Source organism: Colletotrichum navitas (genome assembly GCF_030913465.1).
Source record: "Colletotrichum navitas strain CBS 125086 chromosome Unknown LY79scaffold_2, whole genome shotgun sequence".
In the NCBI taxonomy this organism is placed as follows: Eukaryota; Fungi; Ascomycota; class Sordariomycetes; order Glomerellales; family Glomerellaceae; genus Colletotrichum; species Colletotrichum navitas.
Window position 1 is genome coordinate 892,048 of NW_026850548.1, and position 19,569 is coordinate 911,616.

Genomic DNA, 19,569 nt, shown 5'->3' on the forward strand with positions numbered 1-19,569 from the left:
CCCGGCATGCGTCTCCTTCCTTCTCACCCTGACTCGAGTCTTGCGCGGCGTCGCACGCCGTTCCACCGTCCAAGTGTCTCGGCCCGTCTGTGTTCCAAGCTACCTACCTTGCTACAGGCGGCAAACTCGCAGAAACAACAGCGGGGTATGGAGGGGCCCGAACAGGGCACATGTCACGGATGCTGGCAGACGGCCGGGCCCGTCCTGAGTTCTGCATGCAGTTGCATGAGTAGCCGTCGTCGAAACCGACCATCCGACTCGGCAGGAAAACGGCATGGCCGTATACGCATGCCCATGGTTCCTGTATCTGCAGCGGCGCCGTGTTCTTCGGTGAAACCAAGTTCCTAGGCCCGCATTCGCGCAAGGGTACAAACAAGACAACGTACGTCGGTTACTGCGGCAAGCGGACAACCCGCGGGATTCACTTGCCCCCCGACCCCCCAAACAACAACAACGACAACAACAAGGCATTGATGTCATGTCATGCAGCGATTTGGGGGTCGCGATAGGCCAAATGTTCTCCGTGTCTCTTCCACCTGCATATTGGACACGCAAAGACGGACTGGAGCGCCACGAGAGAGCGCACCGAGGCACCAGCCCCTCTACGTCTATCTTCCGTCGCATCATCCCACGCAGGGATTCCCGACGGCGGGGTATCGAACCCCAAAACCCTTGATGGGGCAGCGCTGGCGGTTCAGAGCAAATCAGCATGCGGCGCCCAACGCGTTGAAAATTTTCCAATGTTTTCCCCTGCTCTCCAAAGGGGTTGAAGCTAGCCGCTGAGCCATATATGGACAATCATAGCGCGAGATAACGCCAAGGTTCAGGGTCCCCTATCTGTGGATCTTTTTTTCTTTGAGAACGGTACGATCTGATCCGCAAAGATAAGTCGAGAAGGGAGCACGGGCGAATGGGCAGGGAGGGTGACATGGGAGAATTGGCCGAGCGGGATGCAAAGACATGAAAAAAAAAAGTTTTCTCACAATGCCCAAGAGAGAAAGAAAGAGGGACCGGGGGGGGGGGAGACTCAATGCCTGAAACTCGATGGTCGAGATCTCGGCGAAGCTCCGGCCGTACAATGGATCACGGCACTATACGTCTCCAGTCGAGTGGAGGCGGCTCGGTCTTCGTTTCCAAAGTCACTGTCAGCAATCTTTGTAACATCTTACCCTCGAGAAGCGAACATCCCACGTCGGCGATGCAGACGAAGCAGGATGGGGCAATTGAGCACCAGCTTGGTGTTGATCCAAACGCCTCCGGATGCTCAGCCCAAAGGTGTGTCATCTTCCTTTCGCGGATCATCTGCGACGTCTGGTCACATAAGAACCATGTCTAATTCGTCAATGTCGTGACATGTGTCCGTCACTCCCAAAAGGGGGAAATGTGCAATGCTGTCATAAGAGCGCGTGGTGACGATGCCAATGCGCGCGTGCCTGCCAAACCCCCCCTGGCCCTTCACCTGCACGTAAGCCAGAACCGAGTATTTGGGGCGAGCCGGGTGGTCGAGATAGACATCTCGTCCTCCGGGACCGCAAGGTTGTGTCACAAGGCGGCTTCCTCGGGAGTCGTGGTCTCTCGCTGGTTGCCGTGACCGAACTCGCGCTTTTCGACGAGTCAGGTTTCCGGCCGCCTAGGTCTATCGGCGCACTCGATTGGGGGAGGGGGTGGCAGGACGCTTAGCAGCGGTAATCCGAGGAGGGTATTCGCGTGGAGGATGCCAGAAGGTAGCATTGGGCGTGGTTGCTGAAGGGATCGGATCCCAGGATCCAGCTCTGGGATGGGGGTTCTTCTGGGCCAGTTGGAGCACCGCGCTGCGGGAGGAGAATGGCAACAAGTGGGGGGACGGGTGGTGGTTGTCGTTATGAGTTAAGCGGGGTTCCCGCCTGTGCTGCCATCGTCTCCTTGGGGATATAGCGCCAGCGAATTGAAAATGCCGTGTCGACCCAGCTCACCCACTGCCCGCTGGCCGGTTTGTCGATAATGGGAAAGCCGGACGACGTAGCAGCTGCCACGGCATCTTGCAGTAGTAGGTAGTACCGGTAGGTGGCAGACCCAGCAGGGCACTATAGGGATTCCACTAGGTAGAAAACCCATGTCCTTATTCCCAACAGCTATTGCATGAGGGCCGATTTTTGGAGCAAACTGACAGCCGACTGAGCCAGTAGGAAGGTACATGACCTAGGACGGGATTGGATTCGGACGAGGTTCAGGAACCGCTGCGATCGGCGGGCCACGGCGTCTAGGGAGGAGAGGAAAGACATGACCGAGTCTTTGATCTGACGCAATACCATCCGACGCGGGGGGGAAGGGTTCATAGAGCCGCGATGGCCAGGTCTAGAGTTTTCGGCAGTGCAGAGCGAAGCTAGTTTGAAGGAATGTTGGAAATGTCGGGGGGTGATTGGAGTGAGGGGGGCGTTGGTGAGCAAGTGAGCGATGACCATATATCAGCAAGATGACATGGTCAGTCCCCGTCGTCGAGGGCGTTCCGGGCAGAGATCATCTCGTGAGCCCCAAGCCTTCTTTCTTCCAACCGAGAAGGCAGACGGCCAACAATGGGCTTCTCGTCGCCCCCGCGGCACGAGACGCCGCTGACGCCTTTGAACGAGTGAAAGCGATGATGCCGAGGCCAGCCGGGATGCTGGACCAGGCGACGCATCCATATGGGTGCGACGGCAGATAGCCGTCACTGTTGTTTCCCCATTTGCAATGGGGGGTGAGAAGTGAGAAGTGAGAGATGACGGCGGCATGGTGAGATAAGATGGGGTGAGGTAAGGTGAGGTGAGGTGAGGTGAGCATGGTGAGTGGTGATGTTTGAGGTGAAGGAGGGGGCGGAGTGCTTGCCGCTGCACCTTCTGCCAGGTACCTACGGTCGTACATGATGATGGTTCGTTGGGGATGGAGTTGGCAGGAACCGAGCTGACAGCGCCTGTGCGGAATCACTTGAGCCAATCGATGTACACTACCACCCCCCGGACTACCTACCTACCTACCTACGGGTAGTAAGTTTGCCGGATACAGACAGGTTTTTCCATAGGTAGATTGGTAGGCAAGGTACCTACACTGCTTACCTAGCTACCTACCTAGCTAAGATGACATCGTGTACCTACTTGTGCGACCATGAGATGGACCGTCTTGGAAAGGTACCTTGGTGTGTGAAAGATGACACTTCCCGTCACGCCTCAACCTACTACTAGCTGCATCTGTAGACCAGTGAACGAGGGGAGCTGTGTGCCTTTTTCTTTCTGTGTAGTGTACGGATAATCTCCAAGTCACCAATTCCAAGAACCCCCACGTTCCATGCCCCACTAGTGTCCTGCACGCCGCCAGAAACGGCTCACTGGACCCTTTTACCTTGTGTACCGGTATGGTCCTCCCCATGCCACGGTCCCATTTCCCTTTCGGTTTCCCTTGACCATCCTGGCGCGGTACTTTTATCAGATGTCTATGTATGTGGCCCTTTTCGGTTCCGGGGTGGGAGAGGGCTCGTTTAAGCAAGCCGCTTGCTTGCTTGCTTGCTTGCCTGCCTGCCCGACGCCAGCCTTGGAAGACATAGCAACGGGGTGGTCACTTAGTCCGATCAGCCCAGTCCAGGCGTCAGGATGACGGGATTCGGACCAGCACGGCGTCTCCGTCGTAACATCGTCGATACCCGTTTGACGCGGTGGCCGTGGAAAAGAAGGCGCAACATGAGGCCATGTTTGCGAATGATGTTGATGAACCGAGCTTGAAGTTTGAGAGTCCAATGATCAAATTTGGATAGTGGACCCAGAGAGCGGCTCAAACTCTCGCACTTAGACCGGAACCGTGGACCACAAATCATACTGGATGGATAGACAGAGAGGGACCCCCAGTTCCCTGACTCGAGAGCGCCCGTTGCGCCCGCTGCGCTGATTCCGACGTCCTCACGGCCGAAGGTGTCTAGCGGCAAAGTAGCGGAGTGCTGTGTAGTCAAGGACGGGATTTGATTTCTCGCAGGGTCCAGATCCAGACGCAACACCCGACAAGCACCAGATAACAAAGACACGGGCCCAGACGATGCCCAGTGAAACCGCCCCCCAGAGGCTCATCGTTCGCATCCTGTGTCCCGTTGTGTGCCTGGCTGTCTCGATCTTACTCGGCGTCCCGGCCGCGCTGACCACCAGAAATGCAATCATGGGTCACGGAAAGGCGCACACACAACACACACTCAACACGCACGCGCACGCATACTATGACACCACCCACATAATACCTCGTCCTCGTAACCAGCCCCCCCCTGTTCAACCCCGCCATGTCATGCTGCCTAGCTGCGCCCACACCTTGTCCCCTGAAGACCCAACCATGTTGTTGTATGTAAAAGCTGTACTTCTCACTATAGTATGGCGATGGTCATCCGCCGGCGAGAGGAATCACCGGCGTCATCGAGACAAGCCATTCCAGCTCGCCGCACGCTATCCGTTGCGAGACTGACTATTACCCGCCTCCCCCTTATCCTAAGCAAAACAAGGCAAAGCTTCTTTCTTCTTTGCAAATTGTAACCCCACGCGGGGCATCGTCACTTCGAGGCCAGTTCGGGCCAGTGGCATATTGACCGAAGCGAGACAAAACCTGCTGCGTCCTCCCCTTCCTCGGTCGCCCGCCGTCTCCACAAACAATCCCTCTGTGCATCGTCGCGGAACCGTCGATCGATCACGCACGGGATGCCAACACCTCTCGAGACGGCAGATAGTGCACGCACATGAGGAAACACAATCACTAAGCAGAATCAGAATGGGGACGGTAGGGCAGGGGGGCAAGGTGAATCTCGGCGAAAAGCGTTGACGCAAAAGAGGGGGGCCCACAAGCCCTCTCTCTCGCTTTCTCTTTTTCTCTTTCTCGCTGGCTGGCTGGCTGGCTGGCTGTCTCTACCTACCCGCTCCGGACCAACGCTACTGTGACATTATGGAGAAGCAGCGGCAATCACCCTATCTGCAACCACCGGCTGCATTATCGCAGGCTAGGGAGCCAGGTAAAACCACGTTTTTCTATTTCGTATTCTCAGACCCGTAGCGCGCTGGTCTTCTTCAACTTCCCTGGCCTGGCCTGGCCTGGCCTGGCCCGCCCCCGGCAACTCGACGCACGGTTGTGCTCCAGTGTGCCTCGAGACGGCCGCCGTCGTCGCGGGAAGCACCACCACCACCACCACCACCATCTGCATATCTCCTCTCCGTGTACGTGTGTATGAGTTGAATCCCAATCTAGGTGTTATCGTTTTTCACTGCACGCCTATCTGCCTCGCCCTGCCTTGCCTTGCCCACCTTAGCCCGTCTTCAAGGGTCCCTCCCATATCGAATCTAATTCCTCTTTTCCCTTTCACTCTGCCGTCACCTCCCCTCCCACACACCACCCCCCTTCCAGTCCGCCTTCTTTTAACCCTCCCCTCATCCCACCCTTCTTGTCTCTTTCTGGTTTTCTTATTCCTCTCCCCGTTCTACCTACTACTGTCTCTGTTGCGATACCATCCATACCCGAGTTGTCCTCGTATATCTGGTTTTGTCCATCCAACTTTCGCAAGGTTCCACCCTGCAAACTATATCGGATCTAAGGAAGCTGTACGACGCAGAGACAACAGACCGAGGGAGATAACACGAACCAACTAGTCAATTCCCCATCAGCCACGTTTATCCAAAGCTTAAACCCCGACTTCTTCTACACGAAGAAAATAAATCGGGTCTCGGTTGTTAGGCACAAAGAAAAGAAGAAAAACGTACCGTCAACCATAACCACAACCATAAATAACCAACCAAACGCATAGTCTCGTGGGGTCTTGAGACCGAGGCCGGCACCCGGCACAGACGACAGGTAGCACAACCCCCCTCCGATCTCCGATATCACTCCGACGCATACCTTCAACAACGCGCCTGTGCTTTCTTCCCTGCGCATCGAGATCGGATTCTTCTACAAGATAGGAGCAACAGGCGTAGAACCGCACTCTTCTGGCCTTCAACTGCCAGGAGTCTGCGTGCCACAATGAACGCCCAGGTCTCGTTCCTCGTAAGTTTGGCACCACGCCCCATGTCTCTCATGTCTTCCGGTTGCACGCGTGCGGGAGGAGGAAAAAGAACGGGGGGATGCGTTCGTTTGTGTCTCTCACAAGAGTCACTCGAAAATGCGGGGCTATTGCGGTGCCGTGTTGTCGAGTCGCACCTCCTCGAAGCTAAATGACGCCATTGTCTCGCTTGCTACCTTGCAAGACCCTCGCTGACACAACGCTGCCCACAGGACGGTAACTACACCCTCATCCACATTCCGCTCGACCTCTACTCGTCACTGCTGCAGCCCATCCTCCGAGTCCTTCTCCCGCAGACCCAGACCCTCAAGGCGTCAAAGGGTGAGCCGGAACATGAGCTTGAAGGGCTGAACACCGAGGGCCAGCATGGCTTCCTCAACATCAGCGTCACCCCCATGGAGTGCTCCATCGTCTGCCACAGCTCGTGGGCCAAGAACGTCTTCGAGCCCGCCATCAAGGACCTTCCGAAAGACCTCGCCAAGTCCGTGTCCATATCTAAAGACACCTACCTCGTCCTCTCCGTCATCAGCGCCGGCATGGACGCTGCGGGGCGTGTCATGGAGTTGACCTCTCCGCTGGCCTTGGCCGGCATTCCCATCTTCTTCATCACCACCTACTACTCCGACTTCATCCTCGTGCCTAGCAAGGACAGGCAAACCGTGGTCAAGGCCCTGTTGGCCCGCGGTTTCGAGCTGGCCGACAACGATTCCAACTTTGTCAGCCCCGCTGCCTCGATTCACTCCCGCGGCTCCAGTCAAAACAGCGCGCCCCCGCTGACGCCCCCGCCCTCGACGATCGCCGAGCTCCAAGTCCGCACCTTCGACCTGCTCAAGAAGAGGAGCGTCTCGCCCTATGTCGAGGCTGACTTGCTGCTGGTGCAGTGCTCCGGGCGGGAGACCTCCCAGCTTGGAGGCGAGCTGTCCCACACCCAGCGGCCCTCTCTGAGCCGCCAGGTCACGGGCAACAGCCACCGCCAGACTTGGCTGGACAACATCGACACCAAGCTGTACACCGCCATGATCTCCGCCTTGGCGGCGCGACCCCGCTTCATCTCCATCACCTTGGCCCAGGACGACCCCCCGTCGCTGTTGGTGGACAAGTCGCTGCTCGGCCTCTTCGGCGAGTCTCTCGTGGGCGATACCAAGACGAACCTCACCCCAATCTTTTTGGATCTCGAAAGCCTCCCGCTCGAGGCCACCGGTATCGTTTGTGGCGTGGCCGGCACCCTGGTGCAGGACATGCGTACCGGGGACAGCGCAGGCCTTTCCTATCTCTCCACCGCCAGAGCCGGCGCCGTCATCCTTTCCTGCGAACAGTCGATTCGCGCCCTCGAGATCCTCACGCCCAAGCTGTTCAAGGCCTGAGGCCATGTGCATACACCACCATGACAGAAAACTGCATCGCTGATGAGGCGCACCCGCGGAGAAAGGCCGCCCTGGGAGGGGGGTGGTGGTGGTGGTCACGAGCTATCCACGTGTGTAGCATTAACCAAGTTGGATGAAGGGACGATTGTGCCAGCGTGAACTGGTCTAGGCGGTCGGCAATTGTGTTTTTTCTTGGAATTTTCTCGGGCATGCCGGCGTTCCGGGTGACGGCTCTCTGATGTTAGATACCAACTTTTGTATGTCTTGGGAAGAATGGTCGAATCCGACCCACGGCTCAACTCGTAATGATCGATCTCCACACCATGGCCCGATGCAGTATCGTATCTGGTGATCCCGATTTCGAGCAAAACGGGCTCTTCTTTTCTTTTCTTTTTGTGACGAGCCAAGTTTTGGGCTTATGTGTGAACCGGAAAACTGTTGTCCACGTCCAACATCATGGTCGGCTCCTGCTATCGGATCCGGTGTATGCCGAACAGGAGAAGAAGGGGGGCGGGGGGGGACAGCATTCGCAACTGCGGCCCGGACGGTTGCGTGGGCCTCCTCATCTACCATGCCCCTTCTTCTTGCCCTGCCCGGCCTCCTCCACCCAGCCGGCCTTGACGAAGGCGTCCCGCGCGGCGCTGTTGATCAGGGCGAAGCGGCGCGGGCCCAGCTTCTGGCCGCCGTACCAGCGGGACACCACCACCATGACGTCCCACAGGTCCATGAGCTGCATCAGGTGCAGCAGACGGCTCCCGGCGGCCGTCTCGCCGTCGTCGTCGCAGTCCTGGAAGCTGGTCCCGTTGGGCCCCCGGACGCGCCACGCCGTCATGTTGTGCGTGGCGACGCGGGCCTTCTTGTCCGTGGCGAGGAGGTGCTGGACGTAGCCGGCGGCCTGCGCGGGCGAGGTGACGGGCGCGGCGCGGGCGAGGAACACCGACTTGAGCTCCACGAACGGGTCCGAGACGACCCACGGGGGCTCCTCGGCGAGGGGCGAGGGGGGCGCGGGCCCTGTCCCGTACTCCTCCTTGCCCTCGTCCTTCTCCGCCGGCGGCGACGGCTCTGCTCCCACGTGCTCCTCCAGAAGCCTCGAGAACTCCTCGACGGCGTCGAAGAGGCACACGGCGCCGGGCTGGTAGACGTTGGCGACGGCGTCGCGGAAGACGGCGAGATCGCGGGCGCCAGCACCGCGGGGGGCGTTCTCGCCGGCGCTGTGGGTGCCGAGGACCTCGGGCGGCACGTCCGGGTACGAGTCCGAGAATCGGAGGGTCAGGGAGGTGGCCCCCGGGCCGCCGGGCAGGGCGAGGATGTAGTTGGGCGGCGAGGGCCGGAGCGTGTCGTCTCCGTAGATGGAGTTGAGGGCCTCAATCTCGTCTCTGAGGTCGTCTGACATGGCGACAAGTGAGATGCCAACCGAGGCTTGGATCGGGGTTGGGAGGGAATCTTGGGGGTCGGAGGAGCGGCACCAATGAAGTGGCTGTTTGTCTGTGTGGTATGACGGATCTGTGGGAGACTGGGTTCTTGCTCGATGACTTCCCTCTCTATGAGGACGTAAGTCGTGCTCGCAACCTTTCTCAATATGGCAAATACGTGAAAATCGTATGCGGACCTCGCATTGCGGTACAAGCACAGAGTATGATACTGCCGTAGCCCCGACGTTATGAGCTTTTCTGAATTTGGTGACGTGAGGGAGTGAGAAGTAATTATCCAATGAACCACAGTGAGGTTGTTCCAACTTTCAACCAGCCAGTGGGCGTTGTGTTGTGGGTCAATGGTGGTCCGAGCTTCCGAGGATCCACCCCGGTCGCTGCTCCTGTGTGGGACGCGGCCAACTCCGAGTCACCGCCGAGCTGGTGACGAGTGATATACAGAACAATACCTCCGACTTGCGAATGGCTAGTCTCAGTACTCTCGAGTGTTGAAATCAGATAGCAATGTACAGTGGGCCATTGTCTAGCCCAAAGGCTTACTGGTAATTGAAAGGGGTACATATTGCTGCCTGGCCTACGTAGATGTACATGCTTCATTCAACGTCATCTGATAGTACACTTTCTTCACTATCGAGGATCGACAGCTGGACGAACAGTTAACCATCTTGAGGCTGGAGGCCATACAGAGGGAATGCGACAAGCCAGGCCTTATACCGGGATCAGCCAACCCCAACTTCGGGGAACACCTGCATATATTGGTTTTCAGCTCTGATCAAGCTGGCCAAACATGGCGCGCATTCAAGGGGGAAAACCATTCTTGAAACGCTTCTGTTTTTAAGTCACCCCGTATGCTCTGCAATTAGATTATCCTTATTCAACTGTTGTTCACAACTTACCCCCGTACGGCCCTGACAAGAAATCAGCCAGACTTGAAAAGAACTATGTACAAGTCGACGAACGGCTTGGGATAACATCCTGGTGCTCTGAACCTGCTCTTACGCAAGTCTCTTCGTTCTGATACGGCCGTGTCGGCAGAAACGTCGAGCCTGTTGAAGCATCATGGCCTACCATAACGACTGAGCCTTTTAGCACAGTCGAGTCGTCGGAGGCAGCCGAAGTTTTCGCAAAAATGCCTAAGCGGCGTGTGAAGTGCGAACCTCCTTTTAAAAAGCCGTGCCCGACTTGTGAACAACTCAACCTCTGCAGAAAAGTTTCCGCCTGGCCAAGCCACGGTCAGCGCCCTCCCCGGGCTTCTTGCAAAAGGCAACCGACTCCGTCGGTTTGCAACCTCGAGACCTAGAATACCTTGGAGAGATTCAATCCCCGGAGGGAGAGATGCTCGCTCTTCTAGCTCCTGTTCAACGCTGCTCACATCGATGAGGAGCCTTCAGATAGACCGCCCTAACACGTCTCAGATCATGATACGATGGTTTGACCTGCGACAGCAGACGTGCTCGCTGTTCTGTCAGGTGGCTGTTGGACGGCCTACTTCGATGCTGGCTCGGCATCCGAAAGACGCATCATGGCAGTGGCTGCCGGCCGCTACCATCACCGTACGAAACCCTAACTGCTGGAGGGTCTCAAGTCTTTGATCTGAAAGACGAAGCTGTCCTTGTCAGTTCTCGGATCGGCGCTCAAGTCACGGAATCCGCAACTCTTATTTATGTATGGGGCGGGTCCCAACTGCTCATCTTGAACCAGAGACTCTTGCCGAGTTCTCCCCCAAAGGCTTCCCATGACTTGATAAGACGGGCCTGTCAAAGATCGTCCGCGACGCTATGATTCTTGTCACATCCTTGGGTATCAGGTACATCTGGGCCAACGCCCTGTTCATCGTCCACAATGATATTGACAGCATATATGGGAACTCGGTTCTGGAAATTCATGCCGCGGCCGGCAGTAGCTCCTCTCACGGGACACCGGAGCCGCCTGGCAGCCAAGGGTCGTATGCGCAGGGCTCGATCCCGTGGCAACCAAGACTGTCGAGGGCCACATCGAAAACACGGACTGGAACAGCAGGGCCCGGACCTTCCAGTAGAGTACGCTCGCCAGGCGATCCATGATCTTCGTCGAGAAACCGCGTCTTCCTCCAGCGCCGCCAGGCGACGTGGTCGGAAGAAGTGTGCTCGGAGGCGCTGGCCTCGTTGTAGACTCTGCAGATAATCCGCCCGCCCTTGAAATCGTTCGAGACGAACCCGGTCCGGCTCTACCTTGAATGCTGCGAGCTCTTGGGCGGCAGACTCCTGACTTTCCAGGGCGACCGGCTACTGGCATTTGAGAGCATGTTGGCTGTACCCCCCTCTCCCCCGCTGCGAGTCTCCCTGTCTCACGGGCTGACCGACTCTTATTTCGACTTTACGCTTCTTTGGGCGAAAAAGGTGTCTGGGCCGAGGGTCGAAGACAGGAGCGGCTGGCACGGCACTTCGATGTGGCGCCTTCCCATGATTTCCGGCACGTTGCTCAACCTTCACGGGTGGCTCGAGTGCCACACATGAGCCGTATGGTACAAGCTGGACCCGGCCAGCACGACGTTTCTACCCGTGTGGTCCTCCAGTGAGATTCGCCCAAACCCGAATCGGTGGCACGGGTACTACGACGTCCCATGTCTCGATTCAAGGGTATATATACATACTGCCAGGACGTGATTCGGAGCTACCGGGTTTCCCGCATACGCATTTTCTTCGCTTCCAATCACAACAAGGTCAAAACCCCTGTAGATGGGTTGGTTCATTTACAAGACGATACTACACGACAGCCTTGTGTCGTCTCACACATACAAATTGTCAAAGGACGCAAAGCACGGCAGGTAAGGCAGGATGATATATAGTGTTATCGTTTGTATTGATGGTATCTGGGTCAATGACCAAAGCACTGTAAAATGCGCGGGAAAAAAGATAGCAAAAGCAACTAACGGTATGTCAACTCGTCGTCAAGACTCCATGGCCGAGCAATCATGATCTAGGCCACCCAGAGACATCATCAACTCCTTGATGTGTCGAAACGCCACCCACCGTATGTATATGTCATGCTCGTTGTGTTGTAATAACAACCCCTCTAAACCCATAAAACATTATACGACTCCTCGCGATACCGCGCTCGTTGTGCAAGCGTATGTTCTGTACGTCCATGTGCGTGACCCCCGCTGTAGTAATTCAATGCATAAACAATTGCCTTTCCAAGCCAACATCTATTGGCTCCTGGCATCTTCCGCCGCCTGGCGCGCACGCATGTTGCTTTCCCACGTGTCCCAGTCCTCAAAATCGGTCACTTGCTGCCTGGCCGGTCGTGGGGTGGGCCGGGAAGGCGAGCCCAGCAGGTCACCGAACTCGAGCTGGCAGCTCGATTCGAGCACCATGTTGGTAATGTCAAAGTTTGAACCAGGGGCGTCCATGGACTCCGCCAAAGCTCGGTTCATTGCCTCCAACATGTCGGAGTCGTATTGGTGATCAAGAGACTGCGTCTGAAGATATTCCTCCAAGGCAAGCTCCATTTGGGTGAACTCATCATTATGCAGACGAGGGCTCCTCCGAAGCAGACCCTTAGCAGATCGGGGTGTTCGCGTCGGTGTGCGGCGCAGGGCCGCGGGAGACCGAAGCAGGTCGCCTGATCTCATAGAACGCGAGACGCTTCTAGTGACACTTCTAGTGATGGGTCGGTGACTCGGCGTCGGCCGGGTAGGGGTTTTGAAAGGGCCGTTGTTAGGGGCCCGTTCTTTGGGAGGTGGTGTCGACGGACGAACTAGAGGACTTCTGAAAAGGTCCTCGAGGTCATCTTCGGGAACAGCGAGGTTCTCCTTGTTCGTGCCAGACAATTTGGAAGTTGCGGCGTCCTTGCCAGGCCCTTGGATGGGAACTTCCTTGTTCTGGGTGACTTGTGCTGACCTGCTGGAGTCGGGCGCTGTTTGCACAATATTGACGGCAAGATCGCTCAGTGCCTTCGAAACGCCATCCTTTCGTGGCGAAGGGAACAGGAGTCGTCGAGTTGCGCCCATATCTTCTACATCAGCGTTATCAATAGTGATCGGGCTCTTCGCCGTGCCACTGCCCCTAGAATGTGTAGAGCCAGGGTTGGAGACGTTCCCAGGGGATGTCGGTCGCGAGCCTTGGTATTCTGGGGGCTGGGATGCCGAAAACTGGGACATTGATCGCTGAGAGGCATCGTTGGCATTGCTGACTTGAGAAACACCGCGCGACCTGCTCTCATCCATCGGTGAGACTCCACGGTCATCAGGTCCAATGGGGTCTGTTGTGTTGTATGCTTCCGACGTCGGGTTGAGAGGGTTCGCCGAACCAGACTTCTTCGCTCTGGGCGGACGGGGAGCACGACCAGTGCCCCGAGGGCGCCTCTGTTGGCCAAGACGAGCGCTGTCCTTCTCCCACTTCTCCTGAGGTCGATGGGCTTTCCATTTGGATAGCCAGATACCGCAGGGATTGCACAGCATGTGTTCCTTCCAGTCGGACTTATCCTCTTTGGGCAAAAGGGCCTTTTTGATGATCTGATACTTGGTCGGCTTCTCATCGGCATCACGGTCCAAGACCAAGATAGCGGTAATTCTGCCAGGCTTGTCCGAGAACTCAGTAAATTCCGGAACGCCCTCATGCTCCTGGGTCCAAATCTTCCGCCACGTAGGAGTCTCAATCGCACCGCAGTTGCTGCAGTACATGGGAGTCTGTCCACTCGCGATCGCCTGCAGGAGCTTCTCTCTGATGGCCTGCTTCTTAACATAGTTCTTGTTCGACCTCGTAGGCTGCGGTGGTGACCTTGGGGGCTGCAAGGCGTCACTTGGCGGGCAGGGTGCCTCGGAGAAGGAGGTGATATCCGGGGGAGCGGGAGCTGGCAACGCAATGGGACCGATGGGGTCGCTAGCAGCCACCGAGGGAAGAGCCAATGAGAAGCCCGAGGACGTAGACCGTGACAGAGAAGGTGGTGCGGATGGCCGGGCAAACGTTGCGGTGGCATCCGGAGCCATTTGGGTTTCTGGCAAAGCTGGTTTTGGCGCCATACTTTGCACCGCCTGGGCGAGTTTCTCAAGTCCCAATTCCAGACTGTCATCTGGCTGTTGAGTCTCGGCTTTGGGAGCGCTTTGACCGTCGATTTCGACCTCAGGCTTAACCGCCACAACCAGCTCCTCTTGTTGTGGCGAAGGCTCTTTTTCCGCAGGCTGTGAAGGCGAAGGTAGCGCAAGCCTCGAGTCGCTTACGGTCGGCGGCATGGAAGGCAAAGAAGGCTCCAATGCCAGTGTCGAGGTAGGCGGCCGGGGTGCACTCTGCTGCCTGTTGCTCCTGGTGGCAGCATCTGCCTCAACGGAAGGCTGCGCCGCCAGCTGGAAGACCTGGATCGGAATGCCTGACCGAGATCTCCGTTCCTTGGTGACGTTGGAGTTTGATCTCCGCACTGTTGGCACGACCGGCTTCGGAAGTTGTTGCTTGACCCCCTCACCGTCGAAAAGGTCATCGATGCCTCCACTCATAAAACCTGAGTCTGGCTGAGGCATTGGCATGGGAGGAAGTATGGGGCTCGAAGCCGGCGGGCTGGATCGTACAAAGCCCGTGTTACGAGGAACAGGTGGTGATGATCCGATGGCTGCAGGGCTGTCCTCAGAGTACATGGGTGATACGGCTTCCGAGTCGGGAGAGCGGCCGTCTTGCTGGCTTGGGGACAAAGCGAATGGCGGCTCGGAGAACTGGGGCTGGCTGGGAGGCGTCGCAGCCTGGCTCAAATTCGACTGCCGACGTAGCTTGCTTCCGTTAGTCGGCTTGCCAGCCTGCGGCATCATGGGACCTCTGTCCGGCACTGGTGTCGGAGCCCTGGGAACATCCTGCATGTGCGAGCCCATGGGTGCCTCGACTGGCATACCCATTGGCCGCAAGGTTCGCAACGAGCCAGCCGTGCTGGCCGTGACTCGCAGAGACTCGGGGCCGCCGCCGAATGGGGCGTTGATGTTGCTCGTGACTTGGGTCATGGTAGCCCTCTTCTTCTTGGCGGGGCCCTCATCACCATCAGTTCCGTCCTCGTAGCCCGAGGTGTTGCCCTGGCTCTCAGCCCTTGGCTGCTTTCTAGGACGACCACGCGGTCGTCCCGTAGCTCTCGACTTCCTCGATGATGGGTTTGAGGCCCTGGATGATGGCCTTGATGGTGGGTTGACCTGGGTCTCGGTTGCTGTGTCAACAGGGGTCGGGGCCACCCTATTAGGGCCATCAGAATTTTGCGTCGGCTGATGAGGCTGAAGAGGTTGAGGCTGAATTTGCTGGTGCTGGTGCTGTGGCGGCGCACCGTAGGAAAATGAATTGCTGCGCTGGAAGTGGTGTTGCTGTTGCTGTTGCTGGAAGTCGAGGTGCATGGATGGTTGGTGTGGCGATGGAACACTTTGCGGGTGGTGCTGGCTACCCATCTGGGGGTTCGACTGCATGAAGGAGTTCCACTCGGCATGGCTCGACGGCGTAAGGGCTCCGTCAACAGGTCTCGTGGGTTGTACCTCGACGCTCATGTGGCTCTCGGAGCGCTGGTAGGAGTGTCGAAGGTCCGGTCGTGATTCGGATTCGTACTGGGGTTGCACCATGGCGGCCACGGGCTTCAACTTCAACTTGATCTCGAGGATTTCCTTGACGCCGTTGCTAAAGACGGAAAGGGGATTCCTGGTGGCGCGGCCAATGATCTGCTTTCCATCGGCGTTGTTGACGATCCAACCAAGGAAACCCTGGCCGACCAAGGGCTCGTCGGGCTCTGAGTAGTCGTATGCGTAGACGGCGAAGTCGCGAGTGACGTCGCTGAGAAGTTCGGGGCTGCACTTGACAACAGCCTGGACACACATCTTGAGGTCGACCATGCCGACGGTGAGCTTGTCGTCGATGGGTACTGTTCGGACGGTGAGCAGCTCAGGGTGTCGCGCCAGGAAACTCTCGCCGCTATCGGCAAACGCGTAGGTGACCTTGACTGGGTCTCCCAGTCAGCATATCCAGCCAGGGCCGGGACAGAAAGAAACAAGAAGCACTCACGGCCCATCGTCTTGGTCAGAACACCCATATCGTCACTCTCTGTTGAGCCGACAGGCGGTGGAGGAGGAGGCCTGGCTTGGGCGCTACCTCCCCAGTTACCCATGGGCGCTGAAGGCATTGGCGACGCCATGGTAGGCGAGGCTCTAACTCCAATTCGCGTGTTTGTCCAGCTCGACGGGGTATAGGACGGGGACAAAGTAAAAGGCAAAGACGAAAGTGAGAAATGGAAAAGCCGACAATGTCGAAAGCCGGCAGGGTCGAAGGGCGGTGACCAAGGGTAGAAGAAAAGAAAGAAGAATAGTGGAGGATGAGGATTGGGAGTGGGTTGAAAACTGGCGTTTGTAGTGGTTAAAGTGGTAAAGTGCAGGCGTCACGTAAGAAACCGCGGGGGGCGGGTATCATGGCCGTGGTCGTGAAGGAGTCGCGTCCAAGTGGTGTAAGTCGCGTTTTTGGGAAGTGGATCAAATCACTTAATGCCCCTGCGCGACCAGACCAGAGCACAGCACGGCTCCAAGACAGTTTGCAAGCTCACACCGAAGGCTAATTACCTTGGACGACGTTGAAAAGAAAGAGATAAAATAAAAACCCGGACCAATTGATGAATCATATACTCAGCCGAGAACCCCAAATCCTCGTTGTGAAGTGGTGCAGTTGGAGATAAATCGCGGCCAGACAACGAGAGATAACACGATTAGGAAAGACGTGAGGTGTGTCGCGTAGAGTGGAGACACCGCACCACAGTGCAGTGCAGTGGGTACGCAACACAAAAGGTCACAATACAGACTGCTGCAGGTGCCCAGTTTAGGCGTGGGGGGGAACGCCGTGACGTTGGGCCAGGGGTGGTGTAGCGCTGGGGTGGTGTAGCGCTGCTTCTTGGCGCGAAGTGCAGCTGCCGTCAAAATCCAGAACGCGCCAAAACACGTAAGCACGCTTTCGTCCGCGACTTGGGTGCGTGGAGTGGAGTAAATGGATTGGGTGGCCTTGGTCTTCTCTCTCTCGGATGGTCCGTGCCCGACGGAAGGGGGGACGGTTGCTCAGTGAATGCCGGAAGTGGGTCCCTCTCTCGCTTCTCGGATGCGGGTGGGTCTGACCAGCCGATTTCCCCTTCTTTTCTTCGACGGACTCTGTGCTTGCGATCGGGGCCTGACACCGGCGACTCAGGACCAGGGCGGACCAAGCACCGGAACTAGCAAAAGATGAAGGGGGGAAGTAGGGGGAAATGAGCTGGTCTCGCTTCCCTGACCGAAGGCGGCGGGGGGCCGGGTGCCTCTTTATACTTGCCCACTCGCTGAAGCCTGTGGTCCCTCTCTTTCCCGTCTTTCGCCTGCGTTGTCCGTACAATCTCACAGACCAGCTTGATTTTTTCCTGTCGTTGCCTGCCCATCTTCCAGTTCCCCCTCCAACTCTCGGCCCATTCCATTTCAATCACTACGTTTTTTTTTATTGCTCGCCTATGTACGAAGTACAAGTGACTCAATCCCCACCCATCTTTTCATCTGGCAGCCAACGGTTGGTGACCCAAGGCGACCGAAGCCATCTGAGCTCATTCACTACAGACATCCTGGCACACTCTTGGTCATGATGAGCTTTGGTGACGGAACCAAGCTGGTCGGCGCTTGATCAGGCCCTAAGTCGGAAATCTTCTCAACCGCCCCAAAACCGTACCTACCTAGGCAGCAAAATCTTATCAGCATACCAGCCTATTTGAGATGAAGCCATCATTACCCCAATTTTTTCATCAACTCCGAAAAATAACCAAGGTTTTTTTTCTTTCTTCGTAAACCACTTCTCGCAATAGCACTCCAAACCAGCTTATTGAGCCAATCAAGTGCAACCGCCATGGTGTTGAGCATTATCACAGCCATGTTTTGATGCATTTCAATCCACGCGTCGCGATCCGTCATTTCATCATTTCATCACTCTATATGATCCGCGCCGAAGCAGATGAATCAGTTCTCAACATGAGATAGTCCACCTTTGATTTTATTCAGACACATGGCAAAGCATCTACATTATTATACACACCTCATGCTCTAGAACATCTCGGTGACGCCTCGAAATGGCCCTCTTATGATTCGCGCCAGGCGGCACGCCCACCTTCATTTTCTTTGACAATAACATTGCGGTCGACGATATCCTTGACCACCTCCTTGACACCCTGCCGGTTGTTTTGCGACCCCACTACCTTCTTCACAATCTGTTGGGGGGTGTACTGTCCCTGCAGGACAATGTCACGGACTTCCTTCTCAGTCGGCAGTGCAAAGTGGGAGTAAGGGTACTCCTTGTAGTCACGGTTGTTCAGCAGCTGAAGCGGCTCGCCAGAGGTCTTGAAGAAGTCATCTGTGACCTTCATCTCAGGCTTGATGTCCTCCAACTTTGCCGGCTGCCACTTGGGCTTCTTCTTGTGCACCAGCAGCGCTGTTACGCCTTCGGTAAAGTCGGGGTGCTGCATAAACTTTCTCGCAATCTGGTGCTCGCGTTGGAAGGTCTCGGCGATCGACCAACTGCGGCCGATGCGCATTTGTCTCAGCGCAACGTTGACGGCCGTCGGCGACCGCTTGTGCAGCGTGTCCAAGGTCTTTTCGGCCCACTCCTTGGTAGCGCCCTTCTCGCCCTTGAGAGCCTCGACGATGTCGGCAATGTTGCCCTTGTTGAAGCAACGGTCGATAGCTTTGCGCAGACCGCCGCCCAGTAGAATTGGCTCGTCGTGGGGGAGACCAGTGACGAACTCCTCGAGGGTCTGGTTGATGATTTGGAGGCGCTTCTCCACAGAGTCGTAGTCACGGAACCGGATCTCGGCGAGACGAGACTCCAGCTGCGGCAGGGAGGTCGAGTGGAGGTAGTGGGTGGCGACGCCGGAGTAGAAGACGTTGGCACCCTGAAGTCTCTCGCTCGTCAGGGCGAGGTAAGTGCCAACGGACCCGGCCATTCTGGGCAGGAAGAACGAAGCACCAACGTCAGGGAAGAACCCAATCGTTGTCTCGGGCATGGCGAAGACGGTGCGCTCGGTGGCAATACGAAACGGGGCGTGGATGCTCAAACCAACACCACCACCCATCGTGATGCCGTCCATGAAGGCAATGTACGGCTTGGCGTACGTCGCAATGTAGTGGTCCAGCTGGTACTCAAGCGCAAAGTAGTCGGCGCTCTTCTTCCACCCATCCGTGCGCTGTTGGTTATACTGGGCCAGCTGGACAACGTCTCCACCAGCGCAGAAAGCCTTTTCGCCGGCTCCCTTCATGACCACCACGTTCGCCAAATCCGACTTCTCCCACTCCACCAGTCTAGGGAGGATCTTGCGAATCATACTCCCGTTTAAAGAGTTGAGCTTCTTCGGGCGGTTGAGCTGAATGGTCCGCAGACCGTAAAGGCTGTCGAAGAGGACATCGTCTGGCTCGTCCCCGGGGCGCTCCTTAAACTGCTGCGGAACCTTCGTCGACATCTGATAGTGTGCATGTCAGTCAAATCATATCGCTGATGCGCGTTGAGACGTCCGCTGACTCACCTGTGCGCGTGATGAAGCCTCCGCAGCCATGATCTTGGCTCTGAGAGGCATGCCGAAGCTCCTGCTGCAGCTCCGGCAAGGAGCAGCTAGCGATGCCGGCCCGGCTCGTAGTGCGATCGTCCTGGAGAACATTTATGTTTCGCCAGTTGCCAATGCGCTCGTCTAGGACAAGCAGCGCATCGACTGAGATATAGCGGGCTCGTGAATGAGAGGAGGGGGGAGGGAAGGAGGGGACGAAGGATTCAGG

General features: G+C 56.9%; 6 protein-coding genes across 6 annotated transcripts; 2 read left to right on the forward strand and 4 right to left on the reverse strand.

Moving 5' to 3' along the window:
- Nucleotides 1–37: 37 nt before the first annotated feature.
- On the reverse strand, nt 38–830 carry LY79DRAFT_144885 (uncharacterized protein). The gene has a single exon (XM_060550993.1). The coding sequence runs from the start codon at nt 709–711 to the stop codon at nt 112–114; it is 600 nt and encodes a 199-aa protein (XP_060420168.1). The 5' UTR covers nt 712–830; the 3' UTR covers nt 38–111.
- Nucleotides 831–5,616: 4,786 nt separating this feature from the next.
- Nucleotides 5,617–7,673, forward strand: LY79DRAFT_144917 (ACT domain-containing protein). The gene is made up of 2 exons (XM_060550994.1): nt 5,617–6,012; nt 6,241–7,673. The coding sequence occupies exons 1-2, from the start codon at nt 5,989–5,991 to the stop codon at nt 7,390–7,392; spliced, it is 1,176 nt and encodes a 391-aa protein (XP_060420169.1). The 5' UTR covers nt 5,617–5,988; the 3' UTR covers nt 7,393–7,673.
- A 281-nt stretch (nt 7,674–7,954) lies between these two features.
- Nucleotides 7,955–8,785, reverse strand: LY79DRAFT_575250 (RWD domain-containing protein; the record flags this gene model as incomplete). The annotated part of the gene is made up of 1 exon (XM_060559691.1): nt 7,955–8,785. The coding sequence occupies one exon, from the start codon at nt 8,783–8,785 to the stop codon at nt 7,955–7,957; it is 831 nt and encodes a 276-aa protein (XP_060420170.1).
- Nucleotides 8,786–11,091: 2,306 nt separating this feature from the next.
- Nucleotides 11,092–11,624, forward strand: LY79DRAFT_535516 (uncharacterized protein). The gene has a single exon (XM_060556518.1). The coding sequence runs from the start codon at nt 11,105–11,107 to the stop codon at nt 11,315–11,317; it is 213 nt and encodes a 70-aa protein (XP_060420171.1). The 5' UTR covers nt 11,092–11,104; the 3' UTR covers nt 11,318–11,624.
- Nucleotides 11,625–12,009: 385 nt separating this feature from the next.
- On the reverse strand, nt 12,010–15,845 carry LY79DRAFT_504429 (GATA transcription factor; the record flags this gene model as incomplete). Its single annotated transcript, XM_060553509.1, has 2 exons — nt 12,010–15,755; nt 15,818–15,845. The coding sequence occupies 2 exons, from the start codon at nt 15,843–15,845 to the stop codon at nt 12,010–12,012; spliced, it is 3,774 nt and encodes a 1,257-aa protein (XP_060420172.1).
- A 2,040-nt stretch (nt 15,846–17,885) lies between these two features.
- On the reverse strand, nt 17,886–19,373 carry LY79DRAFT_575252 (enoyl-CoA hydratase/isomerase; the record flags this gene model as incomplete). Its single annotated transcript, XM_060559692.1, has 2 exons — nt 17,886–19,259; nt 19,323–19,373. The coding sequence occupies 2 exons, from the start codon at nt 19,371–19,373 to the stop codon at nt 17,886–17,888; spliced, it is 1,425 nt and encodes a 474-aa protein (XP_060420173.1).
- Between the last annotated feature and the right edge of the window lie 196 nt (nt 19,374–19,569).